Source organism: Oryx dammah, unplaced genomic scaffold (genome assembly GCF_014754425.2).
Source record: "Oryx dammah isolate SB20612 unplaced genomic scaffold, SCBI_Odam_1.1 HiC_scaffold_26, whole genome shotgun sequence".
NCBI lineage: Eukaryota > Metazoa > Chordata > Mammalia > Artiodactyla > Bovidae > Oryx > Oryx dammah.
This window is the reverse complement of record NW_024070210.1, coordinates 81,716,245-81,734,448: the sequence shown is the minus strand read 5'-3', so window position 1 is coordinate 81,734,448 and position 18,204 is coordinate 81,716,245. Positions and strand designations below refer to the sequence as shown.

Below are 18,204 nucleotides of genomic sequence, written 5' to 3'. Positions count from 1 at the left end.
CTTCCCCAACTTTCTGTATCCACTATATTGGAAACTTTCTGAAAGAAATGTCTGTACCTCTCCATTGTCCTTCCAGCCCAGGACCAAGTAAAAGAACTTAAAATGGTCACAGAAATCCACATCTGAAACAGCTGCTGTGTACTGCTGGCCCAGACTCTGGGCTGCACTGTCACTTCTGAACATGACACCATTAGGGGGCAGGCTGGGTCCATGATGAGCCATTTCTTCCTATGGCAGACTGGTCACTGGTGCAAAGACTCTTCCAGAGCCACATACCCACACCTCTTGGTCCTCCAGGGGCTTTCCTCACATGGTCTCAGCTGTGCCAGCAGTTCTCTGAGAAGATGCTACTGGACTGAAAATGGGTGGGAGGAGGGGTGGAGGTTGCTGGCATTTTGGGGAGCAGACCAGGGCCTCTGGGGACTAAGTCCTTCAAATTTAACCACCTACCATAGTGCCAAGATCATAGTCTGTGTTCAATATTTAATAATGGTTGCATGAAATGGAAGTAACAAGAAACCTAAAGCAGAAGAAAAGCTCTAGGGGAGGGAAGCTAGTGAGGATGCGAGGGGGAGGGGCTGTTCTGTGGCCAGGCTGGGGCTGGGGCCCCTGCCGCTTCCCGGGACTCCTTTGGTCCCCTGTGCCATCGTGTTCCATGCACAGAAGCCTCAGGGGTCCAGGTGATGGGTCTAAGGATGGGGTGTGTGTCTGGACTCTGGTGAGCTAGGAGAGGCATCAAAACTCAGGCAGGGTAGGATGGCACAGAGGATACAAATTTCGTTCCCAGCCCTCAACTTGTAAGATCCTTCCAGGGGCAGATACTGAGCCCAGGCTGGCTGGGCCCCACTGAGCCTATCACCCTTAGGAGCAGAAGGCCAATGCTGGCAGTTCCCCTTCCCTAGGGCCACTCACATTTGTTTCCACACAGGTAATCCATGTTTGTTATAGAAAAATGCCACATCACTCTTTATTGGACGCCACCGCCAGCACCAGCCCCCTTGTCTCTAGGCACAGGGGCACGTGGGCAAGGGGCTCCATCCCCCGGGCGGGGTGCAGTGGAAGCCTGGCCCCGCTTCCGCTCTCCTAGGGCCAGTACCCTCCTTGGTGCCGAGGGCTACTTGCTCAGGTTTGTTCAAACTCCATGTCACAGTAGCCTACACTGAGGGGCTGGGCCTGGACACCACGCCTGCAAGAGGACATAAAGAAACAGGTACCGTGAGTCCTCGAAGGCAGTTAGTTTTAGGCTCCAGCAACATCTTCTCCACCACAACCAACAGTCTCCCCTTGCCCCTTTCAGTGGATTTCATGCTGTCACTAGACACCAAAATTCCTCGGGGTCTCACTTCCAGAGATTCTTGCTGGGGTAGGGCTGTGTGTTGGCGAGAATCTGCCATCTGGATCGGGTGCCCCAGTGATCCTGATACAGGGACACCTTGGAACCTTGAGGAATACCTCCCTGCTTCTGTGCCCCAGCCCCAAGTCACTCAATCTCTTGAGAAAAAAGGTGGATGCCTACAATGTGCCCAGTGCTCTTGGCCCACTGAGCCCCTGTTAATGGCTCTAAAACACTGTAAATGTCAGGGGCAGGGGGCACGGAGGCACTGTCCAGCCCACCCACAGGGTGTGGGCATGAAATCTCAGCCTCACCGGTTCCAGGACCTGACCAGTCTCTTTAGGGCACCTCGAGACATGCCTCCCCTATTATCCAAATAAGTTATCTGCTCAGAGATGGTAAGGAACTCACTCAAAGTCACCCAGTAAATTAGACAGTAGAGGCTTAGACCCCACATGCCTGGCTCTCAGCCTGGGACTCTGCTCTCTACGAGGCTGTTTCCCCAGGGTCTCAAAACCAAGTCAATGAATGAACCAGGGAACTGACCCTCTTACTCAGGCCCATCCCAACTGGGGCATGGGTGTCGTGAGAACCCATAAACGCATGGCTGTGGATAAGAGCACAGACAGTGAGGGCAGTTCAATTGCTGGCTGTGAGCAACTTTGGGCAAGTTACTGAACTGCTCTGTGCCTCAGCTGCCTGCCTCTGCAATGGGGATAAAAACTCTATCCCGTGATAGGGCTGTGGCGAAGACTGAATGAAGCAGTGCCAGCAGAGGGCTGACAGGGCTTGCCACCCTCAACACGCTTCCGCACATGTTAGCTACGATCAGTGTTCTTTTCCTGTCAGGAAGGGATCCTCAGCCCCCGATCTGCCCATGGTCTGCTTACCTCAGCAGCTCACAGCGGAAGTGTGCCAGACGTTTAAAGGCAAAGTCCAGGTTGGACACCATCTTGTTGCTCCACAGCCTCTCAGCAACAGCCCCTGCTCTAGGCCTGCGGAAAGGAGAGAGGCACCCGGTTTGGGCTCTGGGTTCCCTGCAAGGGTGCTGGACACCCACAGCCTCTTGTTTAGGCACCCCGGACTAGCTTGGGGCCGAGGGATGTGACCGACACTTTAATCAGAGTGAGGGCTCCCCAGGACTGCCAGGGCCCCGCTTCATCTTCAGTAAAATGGGGATCGTGATCCCCACTCCTGTCCCAAAGACACAGGGACCAGAGTCCCTCTGAAAGGCATCGTGAACAGTTACTGATGGCGGCGGCGGCAGCTGTTCTCAAAATGTAAACTCTACACAGCCCCCCAAGCTTGCTGAGGAGTAGCAGCACTCTGAGGAGACAGCAGAGAGGAGTCTTAGTACAGAGACTGTGCGTCTCAGGGCTGGATCCCGAGCCATCCCCAAAACAAAATTCTTTCAGCGTGCTCTCCAGGCCTCCCGATCCCTGTGTGTGAAGTGCCGACAACAATCTGCATGTTGTTGTTTAGTTGTCATGTCTGAGTCATGTCCAACTCTTGTGACCCCATGGACTGTACCCTGTCAGGCCACTCTGTCCACAGGATTTCCCAGGCAAGAATACTGGAGTGGGTTGCCATTTCCTTCTCCAGGGGATCTTCCTGACCCAGGGATCGAACCAAGGTTTCCTGCATTGCAGGCAGATTCTTTACCACTGAGCCACCAGGGAAGCCCAACAGTCTCCATGTGACACACGTAATGGGCTGAAGGAGCAAACACGGAAGTCAGGCAGGGGAGGACTGTTCCATACAAACAGAAGCAGCAGTGCGAGGCCCCTTCTCTCCCAGGCCCGAGAGGACGGCACTCGGCTGGTGGTGGCTGGACGGGACTGAGCCTGGGAGGCAGAACCCATGCCCGCAAGCCCAGCCCTCCATGCCCCCAGAAAGCCCTTACCAGAGCCTGGGGACCAGGTTTGTGCTGTCCACATACTCTCCCCACATACAGGCCTCTCCGCCAATCACCAGGGCCTTCTGCTCAGGGCTACCTGAGGGAAAACAAGCAATGACAGGCCTCAACCACCTTCCCAACGTGGTCCTCTCCTCGGGACATTTCATCTGCCGATCTGAAATGTCCAACCCAGGCTCTCTTTCTCTCCCTCAGCTGCTTTGGCAGTAAGGAGAGCTCCCTGTTTACCTTCAAATGCCAGGGGCTCCACCAGGTAGATCTCCTTCCAGTCAGGGCCATAAGTTATATGGTTCAGGTACCAGGGGGCAGAGAGCAGGGCCCGAAAGCCAGCGCTGGTGACCAGTGCCATCTCCTTCAAATATTTTACTGGTATCTCTTCTCGCCATACCTGGATAATTGTGTCTGGCCGAACCTGTCACAAAAGGTCAAATGGCACAGAGGTTCCCAGGACACAGTCTCGGGGAGGTGTGAGCCCCCTCTGCTCCCCGGCAGCAGAGCATTTCTCTGTGACCCCTAGCCGCTGAACTTGTAGCCCAGTGCAGAGGCCAAGGCCCCCAAAGGCCCTAGGAGAGCTCCGTGCTGCCCCCTCCCCTAGCCCCTCTGCAGCTGTCCTGTCGACACTGAGATAGTAACTCCAGTAGAGAACAGAGGCAAGCAGTGGGGCCTAGAAAACTCATCAGGGGCTGTCATGTCCAAGCATCTCCAGATGTGTCTGAAGCTGGGATGAGGTTCCTGCAGAGCCCCTGATGTGGCAGGAAGCTGGGATCTTACTAGTCAATGATGAAGGAGAAGATAGCCCTGCTCCCAGGCCTGGAAGAGCCTAGCCTATGACACAGGAATGAAAACCCAACCCATCATGCCAGTTTCAGGAATCCCAAGTAACCCAGCAGCACAAGTAACTCGATCAGTTCGTAGTGAGGGAAGACAAACGGAGGCTCTGACACCCACACTCGGGGCTCAGAGCTCTGTATGCATGCAGAAGCAGGGAAAGGATGGGAGAGCAGAGGGAGGCCCTGAGGGGAGCACCTCTTCTCTGCTCCAGGCTCACCTTTACTTTATTATCAAACACCTCCTGCCACACCACGTAGCCCTTGCCATAGGCAGAGACAATGTCCAGTAGCCTAGAGAGTAGAGAGTGTTTGCTCAGTTCCGAGAGGCTCTGAGCTACTGGTGTTGGTGCCCTGGGGGCCAAGCCTGGCTAGGGGCCCATTCCTGTCTCACCAGTTGGGAACCAACCACTCCAACCAGAAAGGATGGACAGAGGACCCCTTCAGGGGCCCAGAAAGTGGTCCAGCAGGGCCTGGCCCTGTTATGGAAAGTGAGGACTCTGAAGGAGGGTGACTGCCCACTCCCGCTGCGTCCTCACGTCTGGATGTAGAAGGATTCCAGCTTCTTGAAGTCATCACCAAAGCCTTTCTTCTTCATAAAGGCCTGGATATCTGGGTTGGACTTCCTGAATCCCAAGAGAAAATGAAGATTAATTCTTTTGACATCCTCAAAGCCCAAAGCTTGGGGATTTGTCACCTGGCCTCCCACAACTTTTTTTTTCATCTGAAAAACCAATCAACTGAGGATCTCAAGAGGCCACAACTTTGGGAAGTATGGCTGAAAAAGCTAAGTGAAGGGGGACCACTGATATAGGCCAAGAAAGAGCTTCAAGTTCACTTCCAAAGAGAACACATCTGGGTCTCTCTGGGCTGTGACATGAGGCTCTGAGGTCTTGACGCAGGCACACTGGATTCTGGTTTCCGTCTCTTACCTCCCACACCCTGGGCATATCCTGCTTTTTCCTTAATGTTCATTCTTTATTCCAAGTGTATACAGGCACTGCTGTCTGTCACCCATGGCAGCTCCCTTGCCACACAATGTCTACATTTTATTTTTTCTCTCTCCTCCACTCTTTCCCCATCTCTATTTCCTACTTCTCCAAGAAGCCTCTCAGCCTCTTTTGAGCTAAGTAAATCTGAGGGCTGGAACCTTATAATTTAATACCAACTAGACACTGTCATATATTAGCCTCAAATTCACGTGTCCTGCCTCTTCAACCGGACTATTTTAAACTGTCAAAAGCAGGGACTATTTTTCTCTATCCTGATTTTTCTAAGACAATTCTGTGCCTGGAGGTGGTTCTTCTGTCAATACCTCGAGGCTATGCCAAGACCAGGCGGGGCTCTCTGTCGGTGGAGAGAGGAGAGGCCTGAGCCATCTGGGTGGACAGCTGAGGAGCACCTGAGGCGGGGCTTCTTCAGGCTGACCTCTCCTCTGAGGGGGCATCTATCAGGCCAGGATGGGGGGTCACAGGGCTCATACCAGCACGTGAAATCCACCTCATCTCCTCCCAGGTGCAGATAAAAGTCTGGGAAAACAGTACTGATCTCCAAGAAGAATGTGCTCATGAACTCGTAGGTACTGTTGAGAGCCGGATTCACTGGCCCAAAGGTGCCAGAGGGGTGAGACCCAGAGTAGCAAGGAGTTAATAAGCCAGGGACACCTAAGGCAATAGAGAATCTGCCACTAGCATCACAAATACACAAACCCCACGGACAGTCATATACATGATGACAGTCATGTTCATAGACATTCCCTCAGGTAGGAACACTCAGGCAATCACGGACACGAGCATCGAGTGACAATCAAAGAAATACAAGTATGTCCACAAATCATACCCAGACAACTGTCACACACTTCTGCTGCCTTGACACATTCTTCCACTGGGGTCACCCTTGCTCCCAAAGCGTGCTCTCCTCACGTAGTCTGCCAGCAGAAAAGCAGAGAGCCTGATCTAGACAGACTGGCAAAATCTTTCTTCCACTCTGGGCACAATGACCTACAAGGGCATTATCAGGCAAGGACATCTGAGAAGAATTTGCCCATGTTTTAATAGTAAGAAGTGTCCTCTTTCGCCCAAAGTAAATTCTGCCTATCTAAATTCCCAGTGGAAGAAGTTGATGGAAAATATTCTTCCAGAGACCAAGGCTGGGGCATGCTACATCCAAGAGTCAACATCCTAACTCCCCACTGAAGGGAATCAGTGGACTCCCTCCAACTGCAGACATGATTCTTACCTGGCCCCCAGGACAGAGTGTGGCCAGGAGTGTCAAACTCTGCCAGCACCCGGATACCCCGAAGCCGTGCATATTCAATCACCTCCTTCACATCCTGTGCTGTGTAGATGTGGGTGGCAGGGTTGTAGGACCCCTGAAAGGCACAAAACACACTGAGGATCCCATTTCCTGAAGGCTAGCAGAGGAGAGGATATTCAAAATGCCTTCAGGCCCCCCAGGATTTCAGAAAATCTGCCCACAGGGCTTCCCTGGTGCTGGAGTGGATAAGAATCCACCTGCCAACGCAGGGGACCCGGGTTCGATCCCTGGGCCAAGAAGAACCCATGTGCCTCCGACCAACTAAGCCTAGGTGCCACAACTACTGAACCCGTGTTCTGGAGCCTGCGAGCTGCAACTACTGAAACCTGCATGCCTAGAGCCTGTGCTCTGCAGTAAGAGAAGCCACTGCAATGAGACGCCCACGCTCCACAACCACGGAGTAACCTCTGCTCGCCACAACTAGAGAAAGCCCACGCCGCAGTGAAGACCCAGCACAGCCAAAAGTAAATGCATAAAATTGTTTTTAAAAAAGGAAGAAAACCAACCCACAGCCTGTTCATATCAGGTGATGTCTTCAAGGAACTGTATCATAATTTCCCACAAGCTGTCCGTTCATTGTCTTATCTCAGTGCCATGATGCCAGTGAGACAAATAAGGTAGTTATTATACCCAGCTGACAAAATATTAATAAAAAGATAGGACCAGGAAAGATTCTCTCCTGAAGGTCACAGAGGAAATGGTACAGCTTAGACTTGAATTCAGGTCTCTTGTCTCCAAAGCCAGTGCTCTTCTCCTATATGTGAGTGTGTCCCTTAAACTGGCTGGTTAGGAGGAGGGCTGATGTCCTTTGCTAGCAGGGCCATAGCCAGAGTCAGACTTCAAGCCATCAACTGGGTGTGGGTAAAATCGAAACATACCTTTTTGGTGAGGTCTGGAAAAGTGAAGCTCTCATATGGGAAAGAAGAGTCATCGACCAGATGCCAGTGGAAAACGTTGAACTTATTGTATGCCATGACATCCTGTAGGTCAGAGCACGCACTGTGAAGCCAGCACCACCTCTCCAGCTTTGGCCCCAAGCGCGGCAGGCCGCACCACACACTTTCACAGGCTCAGCCTGCCCCAGCTTCCTGCTAAGTGTCCACAGGTTCTCTGTATCAGACCTTCCCATCAGGTTGTGCCTGGCATGGAGGGAAGGGGAAGACCCTGCACACCCAAAGATGGCTGACAGAAGCAGAGTCTCCTCTGTGGGGGATGAGTCACAGTCACAACGGGAGAAGGGCTGCAGCTCTGGGGTACCTTGGGGTCAGGAAGTCCCACAAGACCGTGGAAACTAATATTTCCTCTTGCCACTTGGTTTGGGTTGTTTGACTAGTGTTTATCCAAACTGTGAGGTCTGTTGTGAATTTATTTAATAGCCTCATAAGCCATAAATCTCAGATGCCAAGACTGGTAGATGTCCACTTCTCTGGTTCCATCAGAACACCAAAGGAATAGTTAGACATGTAAGTCAGATGGGTAACTGTCAGCTCAGACTGCCCATCAAATTCTAGACAGTTAGGATCATCCCCAGCTAAGGCTCCTGAACACCTCTTTCCTAAGACTTTATACTAACTAAAGATAGCTGCCCTTGGTCAGAGAAGCCAATTCCCCAACCCACCTCCTCTGTCACTGGAGATGGCCTGGACACTGGTCCTCAGTAGCCAGTGGGGTATGTTTAAATCACTCGTATTTTTTTGAATCTTGGAGCAGGTCATCTTTTACATTTTTCCCAGGAGCTCATAAAGTTACATATATTCTCTCTGTAACTCTTTAAGAATATGGCACCGGATCTATCTGTTGTCCCATCACCCCAGAATCCTAAGGGCAAAGAAGGCCTTAAGGCCTGGATACCAGAGTGTCCAAGATGCTAGCCAGTGGCAGGTAATGGCGAGACGTATCCAGCAACAAGCCCCGGTGAGGGAAGCGCGGGAAGTCCTCAATATCCGTCTTGTTGACATAGAACTGTGTGGACCAAACATTAAACATGTCAGGAGTCTAAGGCAATTCACCAGTGGGGTAGAGGGGGATGAGAAAAGTCTTCTGAGATCCCTGAAAACCCAACCAGCTGACAGTTCTTCAGGGTAACTATCTCCACAAACACCCCACACCTCCAAATGAATGACCATAAGCATGTACCTCTCCAGAGAGTAACTCTCCTGCCAGCCAATGCAGCTGTCCCACACACCACTCAGCTCACGTGTACCAGATTCTCACTGACTCAGTATTCTCTTCAAAGCAGTGTGGTCTCAAGGTCATTACTCAATAATGACTCAGGGGAACTGAGTTACACCCCAACTGGCAAAATCTACCAAACCAATTTCTACCCATTATCTCTGCGAATACTCTTTTTGGGACCATCTCAAGCCACCAGGACTCTGTTCTAGGCAAAAGAAGGTATTTCCAGGACTCTCAATATTGGGAGCAAATGCCAGAGATTTAAGAGGAGCCCTTTTTGAAGGCCCACACTCACCGTGCCCTCAGGAGATCTCCAAATAAGCTGGCTAAATGTCTCCAGACCTACAGGGAAGTAGAGAGGCGGATGTAAAGACTTAGGGAGGTGGGTAAAGAGTTAGAACCATCTGGAAGGTTCCTATGTGGCAGAGCACAGTGCTTGGGCACACAGTGAAATGAAATCTAGTGTAGGCTGCATGCTTCTCAACAGCTAGAAAAGGGGGACAATAGGAAGCCAGTATCAATTTTTACTCTGTCTTTTATTTGGGGAGCGGGCAGTGTAAGGGGGTTTTGTGCCCCTCCTAGCAATACACTCACCCACATGCCTCTTATCTATAAACCCTAAGTCTTGAATTCACAAAGATATTAAGAAGAGAGGCCAGGCATGGTGAGTCCAGAGCATTAAATGCTCTCAACAGCTGGGGCCTATGAGGACATATGAAAGGACAAGCCAGCTCACAGGGGATAAATAGTTCAGTGGATAATACTCATCAGGAGCTAAGGGAGCTGAGAAAAGGGGGCCTCTAACCTGCTGCCTCTTCACTTTGAATTGTGAGAATGTGATCATAAACTTGAGTTTCATAAACTCAATGAGATCATAAACTTGTGGGTCCACAGCTGGACCCAGAAGACAAAGAAACATCCACTTTTCCTCTTCAGACCCTGAGAAGAGAACCGACTACAGGGAGCTGAGATCTGGCAGGTGGCAACTGCCCCGGGAGACTGGACACAGACTCCTAGATTCCAGTGAGGCCCAAGGGCAGGCGTGCTGTGTCTAGAGCACTAGATGTTCTCAACAGCTGGGCCCTCACTTCTACAAACCCAGCAGAAGCCCTGTGAAAGAGTCCCAGAATCCTGAATTTTCAGAATTTAAAAATCTGTGAGACATTTGTGGTCATTCAACCTTTGAGGCCAACTTCCAGTGTACCATCTGGGCTTCTCTCCAGTCTGACCTTGACGCCTGGCACTTGGGGTCCCAGAACTCTCCCACTTTAACCTGACTAATTGTTAACACCCACACAAAATGTACAAGAGGGCAGAAAGGGGCCTCAGCATGCTGTTTCTCCAAAACGCAGGGGAGGGGAGGAGGGGCTAGGGAATAAAGACAAACCGAAACAAGGTTTGGAGTTCAGTGAGAACTTCATTCACCAGCAGAGCTCTTACCAAAAGGGGTGGAAGTATTTGGCTAAGTCTGTGCCTAGGGACCAAATACCTTCTCAGTGAACCAAGAGGAAGGGCAGGGGCCGATCGCCCGTTGGCTAGCGAAGTCTTCATTTCATCACTGTTTAACTCCTCTTTGACATTTATCTCTTTCTTTTGATCTAGATTTCCTTCTTAAAGAGCCCTTCCAATCGTGGGTCCGTAGTGAGAGCTGAACAAACCGTGTGCGAGGCAGAGTGGGCCCCTCTCCCCAGCCGCCTGCCCCTGCTGGTGCCTGCCATCTGCCTGCAAGGGCTCCCTCTGCCTCCCAGAGTGCTGGCCAGGGCAGTGGCTGTCACCGCACAGGCTGTGACGCCTGCCAGGTGCTGGAGACAGCGGAGACTCCCTGCAGGGAGTTGAGGAAATACTCCAGCTGGTCTACATAAAGCAAGTTCCTAAGCTGGGGGCGTTTGCCTGGGCCCCGGTCCTGCCCTTCACCCCACCAGTGCCCACCTTCCCACATCATCCTTCTCCCTCCCAGCATTAGCCCCGTCCTGTTACCTCGCAGGGCGCCCCAGACAGTCTCGGAAAGGAGGAGACACTGCTCATCATTTATGGTCAGTGTGTCTGAAACGACAGAAATGATTCCATTAGGTTAAGGATTTCTACCCTCAGATTACAGAGAATCACATGTTCTCTGTAAAACCTCGGATTAAAAACCAACAATAAGGAACTATCCTGGTGGCCCAGTGGTTAAGACTGTGCTTCCACGGCAGGCGGCACGGGTTCAATCCCTGGTTGGGGAACTAAATCCCATATGCCGTGGGAAAAACAACAACAACAAACAAACACATTTTTTCTTTCAAAGAGGAAGCATTCCCTGAGAGCAGGGCTGATACTCAGGCCTGGGGCCAGAGTGGGAGGGTGGTCACCCAGTGACTCTGAGGCCCCGGAAAATGGTGTGTGATAACGGGCAGGCTGGTGTGGAATCCTCTGCAAAGCACCCCCCGCCCTGTGGGTCAGTTTCCCCACCAGAAACATGGATTCCTGCCAGGCTTTAGCTCAAAGCCTGGGGAAAGGGATGCTTGGAGGGGTGAGTCCAGGATACAGTGTTCCCAGAGCCTTTGAAGTCACCCCTCCTCTCCCCTTGTCTCCAGACTTCAGCTACTTCCTCAGCAATGTGAGGAAGAAGCCAAGACCTGAATGTTCACTTTGCACACTGAGATGTCCCCAAATGCCGCTGCTCAGGGCAGCCACAGGACGAATGACTTGGCTTCATCTCAGTTCAAATGGCCAAAACCTCCTTCCCTCTCTAGTGTAGGGTCTCTAAGAGAAAAACCAACAAAGTGCATAAGTTCCTAAAATGCCAGAGGAATTATATTCAGTCCTGAAGGTACGTGTCCTGTGGGACTCAGTGACTAGCCAGTGTGATGTTCGTAGCCAACCCTCAGACGCTGGTTAGAGTGCACAGGAACAACTCTCCTTTGATGGTTCTGGGCACTTGGTGACCCCTGTCCTCCACCCTCATGGAGGGCTCCAGGCCTAGCATCTGCAACTGAGGCCAGGCCATCTGGAGTTATAGCTCCAGACAAGTGCTGGCTTCTGGAACAAGGAACGAAGTGGTACTTACAGTTCTCTACAGACCCCAAAGACGGAAACTGGTCACACCCAGGAGTGACGACAAGGACCACCAATGAATTCTTCTCTGATCTACGCTGTTTTTCTGCAAGGACAGGGTAATAAACTCAGTGTGGCTGACTTGCCGCCAGAAACATCAGGTAAAACCAAGGCCCTCCAGGAGGGACCCCAACTCTAGTTCTTTCAGTGTGTGTCTGTGGTAAGAGGGAAAGGGGGGCGGACAGCTGCCCTTGGCCCAGGTGGCGCCTAGTCACCTGTTTGACTTGTTCTCTGGGGTCGTGTTCCCCTACCCCGAGTCATGCCCCCTGGCCCTTGCATGATGGACCTGCCAGCAGCTCTTTGCAACCAGAGCTCTGTGTTTCTGGCTTGCAGAGGTTCAAAGACCTCAACAAGTGTTTCTGAACTAGAGGTGGGTCTGGAGTACTGCTAGTCAAAGTGTGGTCTGCAGATTAGCTGATGTGCCAGTGGTCACCAGATAGGAAGCTTATATGACTCCAGAGTGTAAGTCAGTTATGTCAGAGAAAACACAGTTTAGTGCTAACAGTTTCTTGTAACAAGGTTTTCTTGGTGAAGGGAACAGTTTTACATTCCGGTAAATACGCTTCTCATCTCACTGCAGACTGGCATTTGAAGTAGCACTGCTCTGGAGGGCTGCAGATGCAGGCGTCAGCTTTGTAACAGGTTAGGAGCCGATGTGAGCAGGTGAACTAGGTGACAGGATGGTCTGCCGTGCAGAGGAGGCCTCAGATGGCCTAGCTGGTGCTCCAGCAAAGGTACGTAGCCACCAGACCATCCTGTTTCCTTCCTTCCTCTTCCCAAACAGGTTCTCTGTCCAAGGCAGACTTCTGCCCAACAGTGAAAAGCCACCCAGTTGGAGACAACGTACTATGTAATATAATTCAACAGATCCCAGTCTACACAGGAAAAAAGAAAAGCACCAAACCAAAACACAAATAGACAGTCTCTTCCCATCCTCCCACTGGTTCTTGTCCATGACCTTCAGGGTGGTACCGACTGTACCACCCCCAAGCATGAACCTCAGGGAACTCCCTCTATTCTGTTTCTGGAGCCATATCTGTCCCCATTGCCACCATGACATCCATGACTTCCTATGAAACTACAAAGTCAGAGGTAGGATGGTCTGGCACAGTGCAGGGAGAGAGGATTCAGAACCACATTGGAATCCCAAACATTATCCATCTGTAGGCAGAAGGAACTCAGGAGCCTTGAACCAAAAGGAAGCCTGCTTAATCTCCTGCTCACCATACCACATGGCTGCATCTTGGCTTTCAGGCTGGCCAAGAAGCAAGCCAATCGGGGGTCCTTTCCTACTAGCAAGACCAAACACATTCTTTCCCCTGCCGGTAAATACTCTGTTGCCCCAACACTAACACCTGTTTATACCCTGGAGGCAGAAGAGAATTTGAGGCTATTCTAGAACAGGCCAACTCACAGCTCCATTCTAAACCCTGAAGACTCATGCCCACAACATAGAAAGACAACCAGAGTGTCAGGGCAGGGAGTGTGCTCGACACAGAATCTGCAGGGCCATCCCTACAAATCCCAAAGACCAAGGAGGGCTTCACTGAGAGGCAGGCATGAAGAGAATTATAATATCGCTCCTTAAACTACTGCCTCATCCCTTGTCTCCTTGTCTCCACTAGACTCCACACATCACAGAGTCCCAGATCACTGTGTGGAGAGTTCATTTGCACATCTACCCAGGCAGGCATGCCAAAGAGGGCAAGAGTCCTAAGCTATCATATTAACCTTCTGGACTTCAGTCTACCAAATAGAGAAATCTCAGCTCCCTAATACAACTGCCACAGTCCCCATCCTGATGACGAGAGAGGCTGCACAAACACCAGGCTTGTCTGAACTCTTACTGAGAAGATAAGGGAACATGTAATTGCTGTTATCATATTTTGGTTTTTCTAAAACACACCTGCGCTTCGTTCTCTAAATCCCTGGTCTTTTAAGAAAGGAAAGGTCACAGACTCCTTTGAGGATCTGACAAAAATTAAAGGACTTTTCCCCTAGAACAAGACCCCTCATTTAAGGGCTTATCTCTCCACCCCAGGCCACCCATCTCATGGTGAAGAAGCCCTATCTTAAGTGCTCTCAGTGACTCATATGGGTCTGGGTTGATTAAAAAGACATGGAGTCATGGCTGCTGCTTAAACAAGCTCTGAGGAGGAAGGACCGGAGTAGGTGGTGATGTGAGAGCTGGCAAAACAGGAGGGACACTGGGTCATTTAAACGGATGTAAACAGAGGCCATCATTGTAGTTTCCGCCTCCAAGTCGCTACTCTGAAGAGAACAGGAAATAGGCAGGGGACAGGCAAGCTGCCTCTACACACACCCACACCCCCTGCACTGGGAGGGACTGAGGTGTGGGAAGCAGGGTCTGGCAAACAGCCGGCTCACCAGCAGTCACACGGGCACCCTTGAGATGGGCCTGGGCAGGACGGCAGGAAATTCTGAAGCCTCCAGTGCTCAGGAAGCAGCATGGAAAACAGATCACTGAGCTGGAAGATCAGGAAGGGTTAGTTCTGGCTCAGTTTTGCTGCTGCCAAGCTGAGTGAGTCCTGTGGCTCCCACTTCCTCCCTGGTAAACAATGGCAGGGTGGGGCCATTGTTTACTGGCTGCTCCTCCTCGGAGCCGACAGCTCCTGATTCCAGACAAACCCACACAGCCTGGGGTCCCCTTCCAGACCACAGCTCCCTCATCCCTCTGCTTTCACGGAAGCCTGCTCTTTCCCGGGTTCAGTGAAAAGTCTGTATTTTTTTTTAAGAAGTTAAAAAAAATTCAAGGACTTCCCTGGCAGTCCAGTGGTTAAGAATCCATGCTTTCAATGCAAGGGACGCAGGTTTGATCCCTAGTTGGGGAACTGAGATACCACATGCCACCTAGTGCAGCCAAAAAAGAAAAGAAAAAAAAAAAAGGCAAATAGCCCAGAAGTGTTTATAGAAAAAAAGTTATCTTCAGCACCCCTCTTCTTCTCTGACAGGATAACCACTGTTAATTTTCTCTCCTTATCCCTTTCTTTTTAGCACAATTTTGCCTTATTCATCACAGATCAGGTCTGGAGGTGGAGCTCTTGAGAACAGGGGACCTGAGACTGTTTTATCACCCAAATCCCACTGTTTGCGCTGTTCGGGTCCCAGAACTATGACCCTTCCATTTCATTTCTGTTCTCCCTCCTCTGCCGTCTTTGCTTCCTTCCTGTTGCCCGAGATGTGGGCACCTCCAATACCATCACGCCAATGCTCTCAACAGTCCATCCCTTCCTTCTGTTGCATGCAGTGGGCAAAACCCTCAACCTGGATCAGTCGAACATCTGCCTTTGGTGCACCTAATCCTGGTCTCTCATCTTGGCTGGGCCCTTGACGCCGTCCTGAAAATCACCACCACCACTGCTTTTTCCTAGTCTCTGCAACAGCTATTTCAGACTTGTACCATTTCTTCAAGTCCATAACCAGATTGCCACTTGCTTTAATCTCAGCAGAAAGCCAGAAGGGAACTCTACCCACCCCACTTCCCATCTCCTCCCTGACAAAAAGGCCTGCCACACACACCTGGTCTTCTCCTCTCCTGCCTCAGTGGAAGGGGCTTCCTTTTACCTGTGGTCTGCAACTCTCCCCAGGCTCCTCTCGTGTAAATTAGTTCCCTTTCCCCCCAGGTCTTCAAATTATTTCTGTTTGCGATTCTCTCCCATCAGCCTTAAAATATTTGCACGTCTTCCTGGTCTCAACTCATCCCAAAGAGTCTCTCTTTCTCTCTCTTTCCGGTCACAAAGAAACTCTATAGGAAATGTAGGCTGAGCAGCTCCATGCTAAATTTCACAGTCAGACAGATCTGGGTTCAAATCTTGGCTGACACTTTCTAGCTGTGGGACCCTGAGCAAGTTATTTTTTCCTCTGAGCTGTAGGTTCCTCATCTGGTGACCACAACAGTATCTAGCCTATTGGGCTGTTGAGAAGATTAAATGAGTTAATGCATGTAAAGTGCTTAGCTCAGAGCCCAGCACTTAAGAGGAGATGCACACACAGTCCTCTCTTTGTAGCCACTTCCTGACATCCTCTCGGCTCCTCAGTCCACTATAATCTAGCTTCCTTCACCATCACTCCTGGGAAAATACCTTCACCAAGGACCTGTGGTTCTGCAACTAAATGCAAGGGATTTTTTCAATTCATTCACTCATTCATCAGTTAATTTATTGAGCACTTACTATGTGCCGGGCTGTCCTACGTGCTGGGGATACAACAGCAATCAAAACAGACAAAAATGCCTGCTTTAGAGAAGCAGCATTCTACTGACACTCACTTCTGGGCCTCTTGGTAGCATCAGACACCCTGACCTTCTTGAAACTAAACTCCCTTAGCTTAAGGGACACTTTCTGTCTTGCTCTTCCTTCTAAGGCCTTGTTCTCCTTTTCCTTCATCCTCCCCTACATGCTAGGTTCCCCAGGCTTCCAGACTTCTCTTTTTCTCATCACTTTACACTCTCTCAGGACAATGTCATCCACTCCCAGGGTGACTGATGACCCTTAAGTGTACCTTTCCTTCTGGAGCTGTAGACTCACACACCTCCACTCAAACGTCTCAAAAGCACTTCGAAACTTAGACACAGAATTGAACTAACTCTGTCTGAATCCTCCTGGCTGACCTCTCTCAATTTGATAATGGCACCATCTATTGAATCACCCAAACCAGAAACCTCCTCCTCCTATCTTTCTGAGTAGATCAAAAGACCATTCACGTATACTCACTGGCTGTCTAGTATGTGGCAAATCTCGTGCTAAGCATTAAGATCTGCTGTCGTTGTTTAGTTGCTCTGTCGTGTCCGACTCTTTTGTGGCCCCATGGACTGCAGCCCACCAGGCTCCTCTGTCCATGGGATTTCCCAGGCAAGAATACTGGAGTGGGTTGCCATTTCCTTCTCCAGGGGGATCTTCCTGACCCAGGAATCAAACTCCTGCATTGGCAGGTGGATTCTTTACCACTAGGGAAGCCCAAGCACTAAGATTATATAAACCAATAAGAGGGACCCTGGTGGTCCAGCGGATAAGATCCCACATTCCCACTGTAAGGGGCCCGGATTCAATCCCTGGTTGGGGAACTAAGAGTCCATAAGCCCACCCACCACAACCACTGAGCCCACATGTTCTAGAGCCTGCACACCACAGCTGGAGAAGCCCAAGTGCTGCAGTGACGACCCAGTGCAGCCACATAATAACAGAGAGATCTAAGTGTGGCCACTGCAGAGTCGACAGTGCCTCTTGACCTCATCACCCTCTTTCCACTCCCACTGGGTCAACGCCTTAATTCAGCCTCCTGTGAATTTTCACCTAGATTATTAAAAAATCTCCCAAGCTGCTCTCCCTGCTTCCGTTTATATACCATGTCAATCGACGATCCTTTGCGATCTTTTACTATGAAAGTCAGATTATGACAATCTCTGCTCAAAATCCTATGGCAGTTCCCCACAGCTTTCAGGATAAAGTGCAGAATTTGCTGGATGATTATACAAACTTGTCTTTCTCTGCCCCTGTTTGAGAACTCTCCCAGGAGCACAGTGAACTCTTTACAGAACCCTGAAAGTGCTACATTTTCTCACTCTTTTTCTTTGCATGTATTGCTTCCTCCAATTGAAACAAACTTTGCATTGCCTCCATATCTCACCTGATTAAGAAACAGCTCTGGTTTTCCTTCTGTAAAACTTTGTCAGTCCCCTCCCCTTTCCTAGCAGACCTTCCTATGTGATCATGAAGCAACATATACATACATTTTTCATAACAGGTATCTTAATATATGCTGTTTATTTGTCTGTCTCCTCACCAAGGCTGTGAGTTCCTCAATAGCAGGGACCAATCTCAGTGTCTTTGTATTCCCAGTGCCTGACACACGGTGGTCATTCAATAAATGTTTGCTGAAAAGAAAAAATGAATGATGCTAGAATTTTTTAAATGCATGTTGAATTCTATATATGCATAATGATTGTGCTACACAATAATCAGGTATAAATGGCAAACAGTTAATACAGAGATTACTTTTATACACCCAAACCTAGTATTTCTGAAGATCTAAGATTCGATTGCCGTGCTATGTATGCTCAGTTGTGTCTGACTCTTCGAGACCCCATGGACTGTAGCCCCCCAGGCTCTTCTGTCCATGGGGTTCTCCAAGCAAGAGTACTGGAGTGGGTTGCCATGCCCTTCTCCAGGGGATCTTCTCGATTCAGGGATTGAACCTGGGTCTCTTATGTCTCCTGCATTGGCAGGCGGGTTCTTTACCACTAGCGCCATTTAGGAAGTGGGATTCAGGTGGTGGATAGCAAGAAGACACCCAGACACCCAGAAAGTGCCTTTTCAGATACTGCTCTGAAGACTCTTAGGTCCACAAATCCAACAATTTGGGTCTTTCTACTTCTCTGGAAGGCAGTACTCCTTCCTGCAACAGATATCTGGAGACCATGTCTTTACCTCAGTGCATAATAGCCTGTCCCTCGACCCATGCTGCTCCTCCCTGAATCAAAACATTTCCATCACAGCAATGTGTTTAATTCACAGAATCTTAGCAGC

At 50.2% G+C, this 18,204-nt stretch overlaps 1 protein-coding gene across 1 annotated transcript in view; it reads right to left on the bottom strand.

The window, feature by feature from the left end:
* Positions 1 to 938: 938 nt before the first annotated feature.
* The window catches only part of HEXA (hexosaminidase subunit alpha), a 31,159-nt gene continuing 13,893 nt past the window's right edge, over positions 939 to 18,204 (bottom strand). Inside the window, exons 2-14 of the mRNA XM_040227402.1 lie at positions 11,613 to 11,705; positions 10,544 to 10,609; positions 8,862 to 8,908; positions 8,243 to 8,353; positions 7,270 to 7,371; positions 6,314 to 6,446; positions 5,559 to 5,739; positions 4,615 to 4,701; positions 4,297 to 4,369; positions 3,477 to 3,660; positions 3,237 to 3,327; positions 2,224 to 2,328; positions 939 to 1,186 (exon numbers count right to left, since the gene is read on the bottom strand). Coding sequence (XP_040083336.1) covers positions 1,123 to 1,186; positions 2,224 to 2,328; positions 3,237 to 3,327; positions 3,477 to 3,660; positions 4,297 to 4,369; positions 4,615 to 4,701; positions 5,559 to 5,739; positions 6,314 to 6,446; positions 7,270 to 7,371; positions 8,243 to 8,353; positions 8,862 to 8,908; positions 10,544 to 10,609; positions 11,613 to 11,705 — 1,337 coding nt within the window. The 3' untranslated portion in view covers positions 939 to 1,122. The remainder of the gene's footprint in view (positions 1,187 to 2,223; positions 2,329 to 3,236; positions 3,328 to 3,476; positions 3,661 to 4,296; positions 4,370 to 4,614; positions 4,702 to 5,558; positions 5,740 to 6,313; positions 6,447 to 7,269; positions 7,372 to 8,242; positions 8,354 to 8,861; positions 8,909 to 10,543; positions 10,610 to 11,612; positions 11,706 to 18,204) is intronic.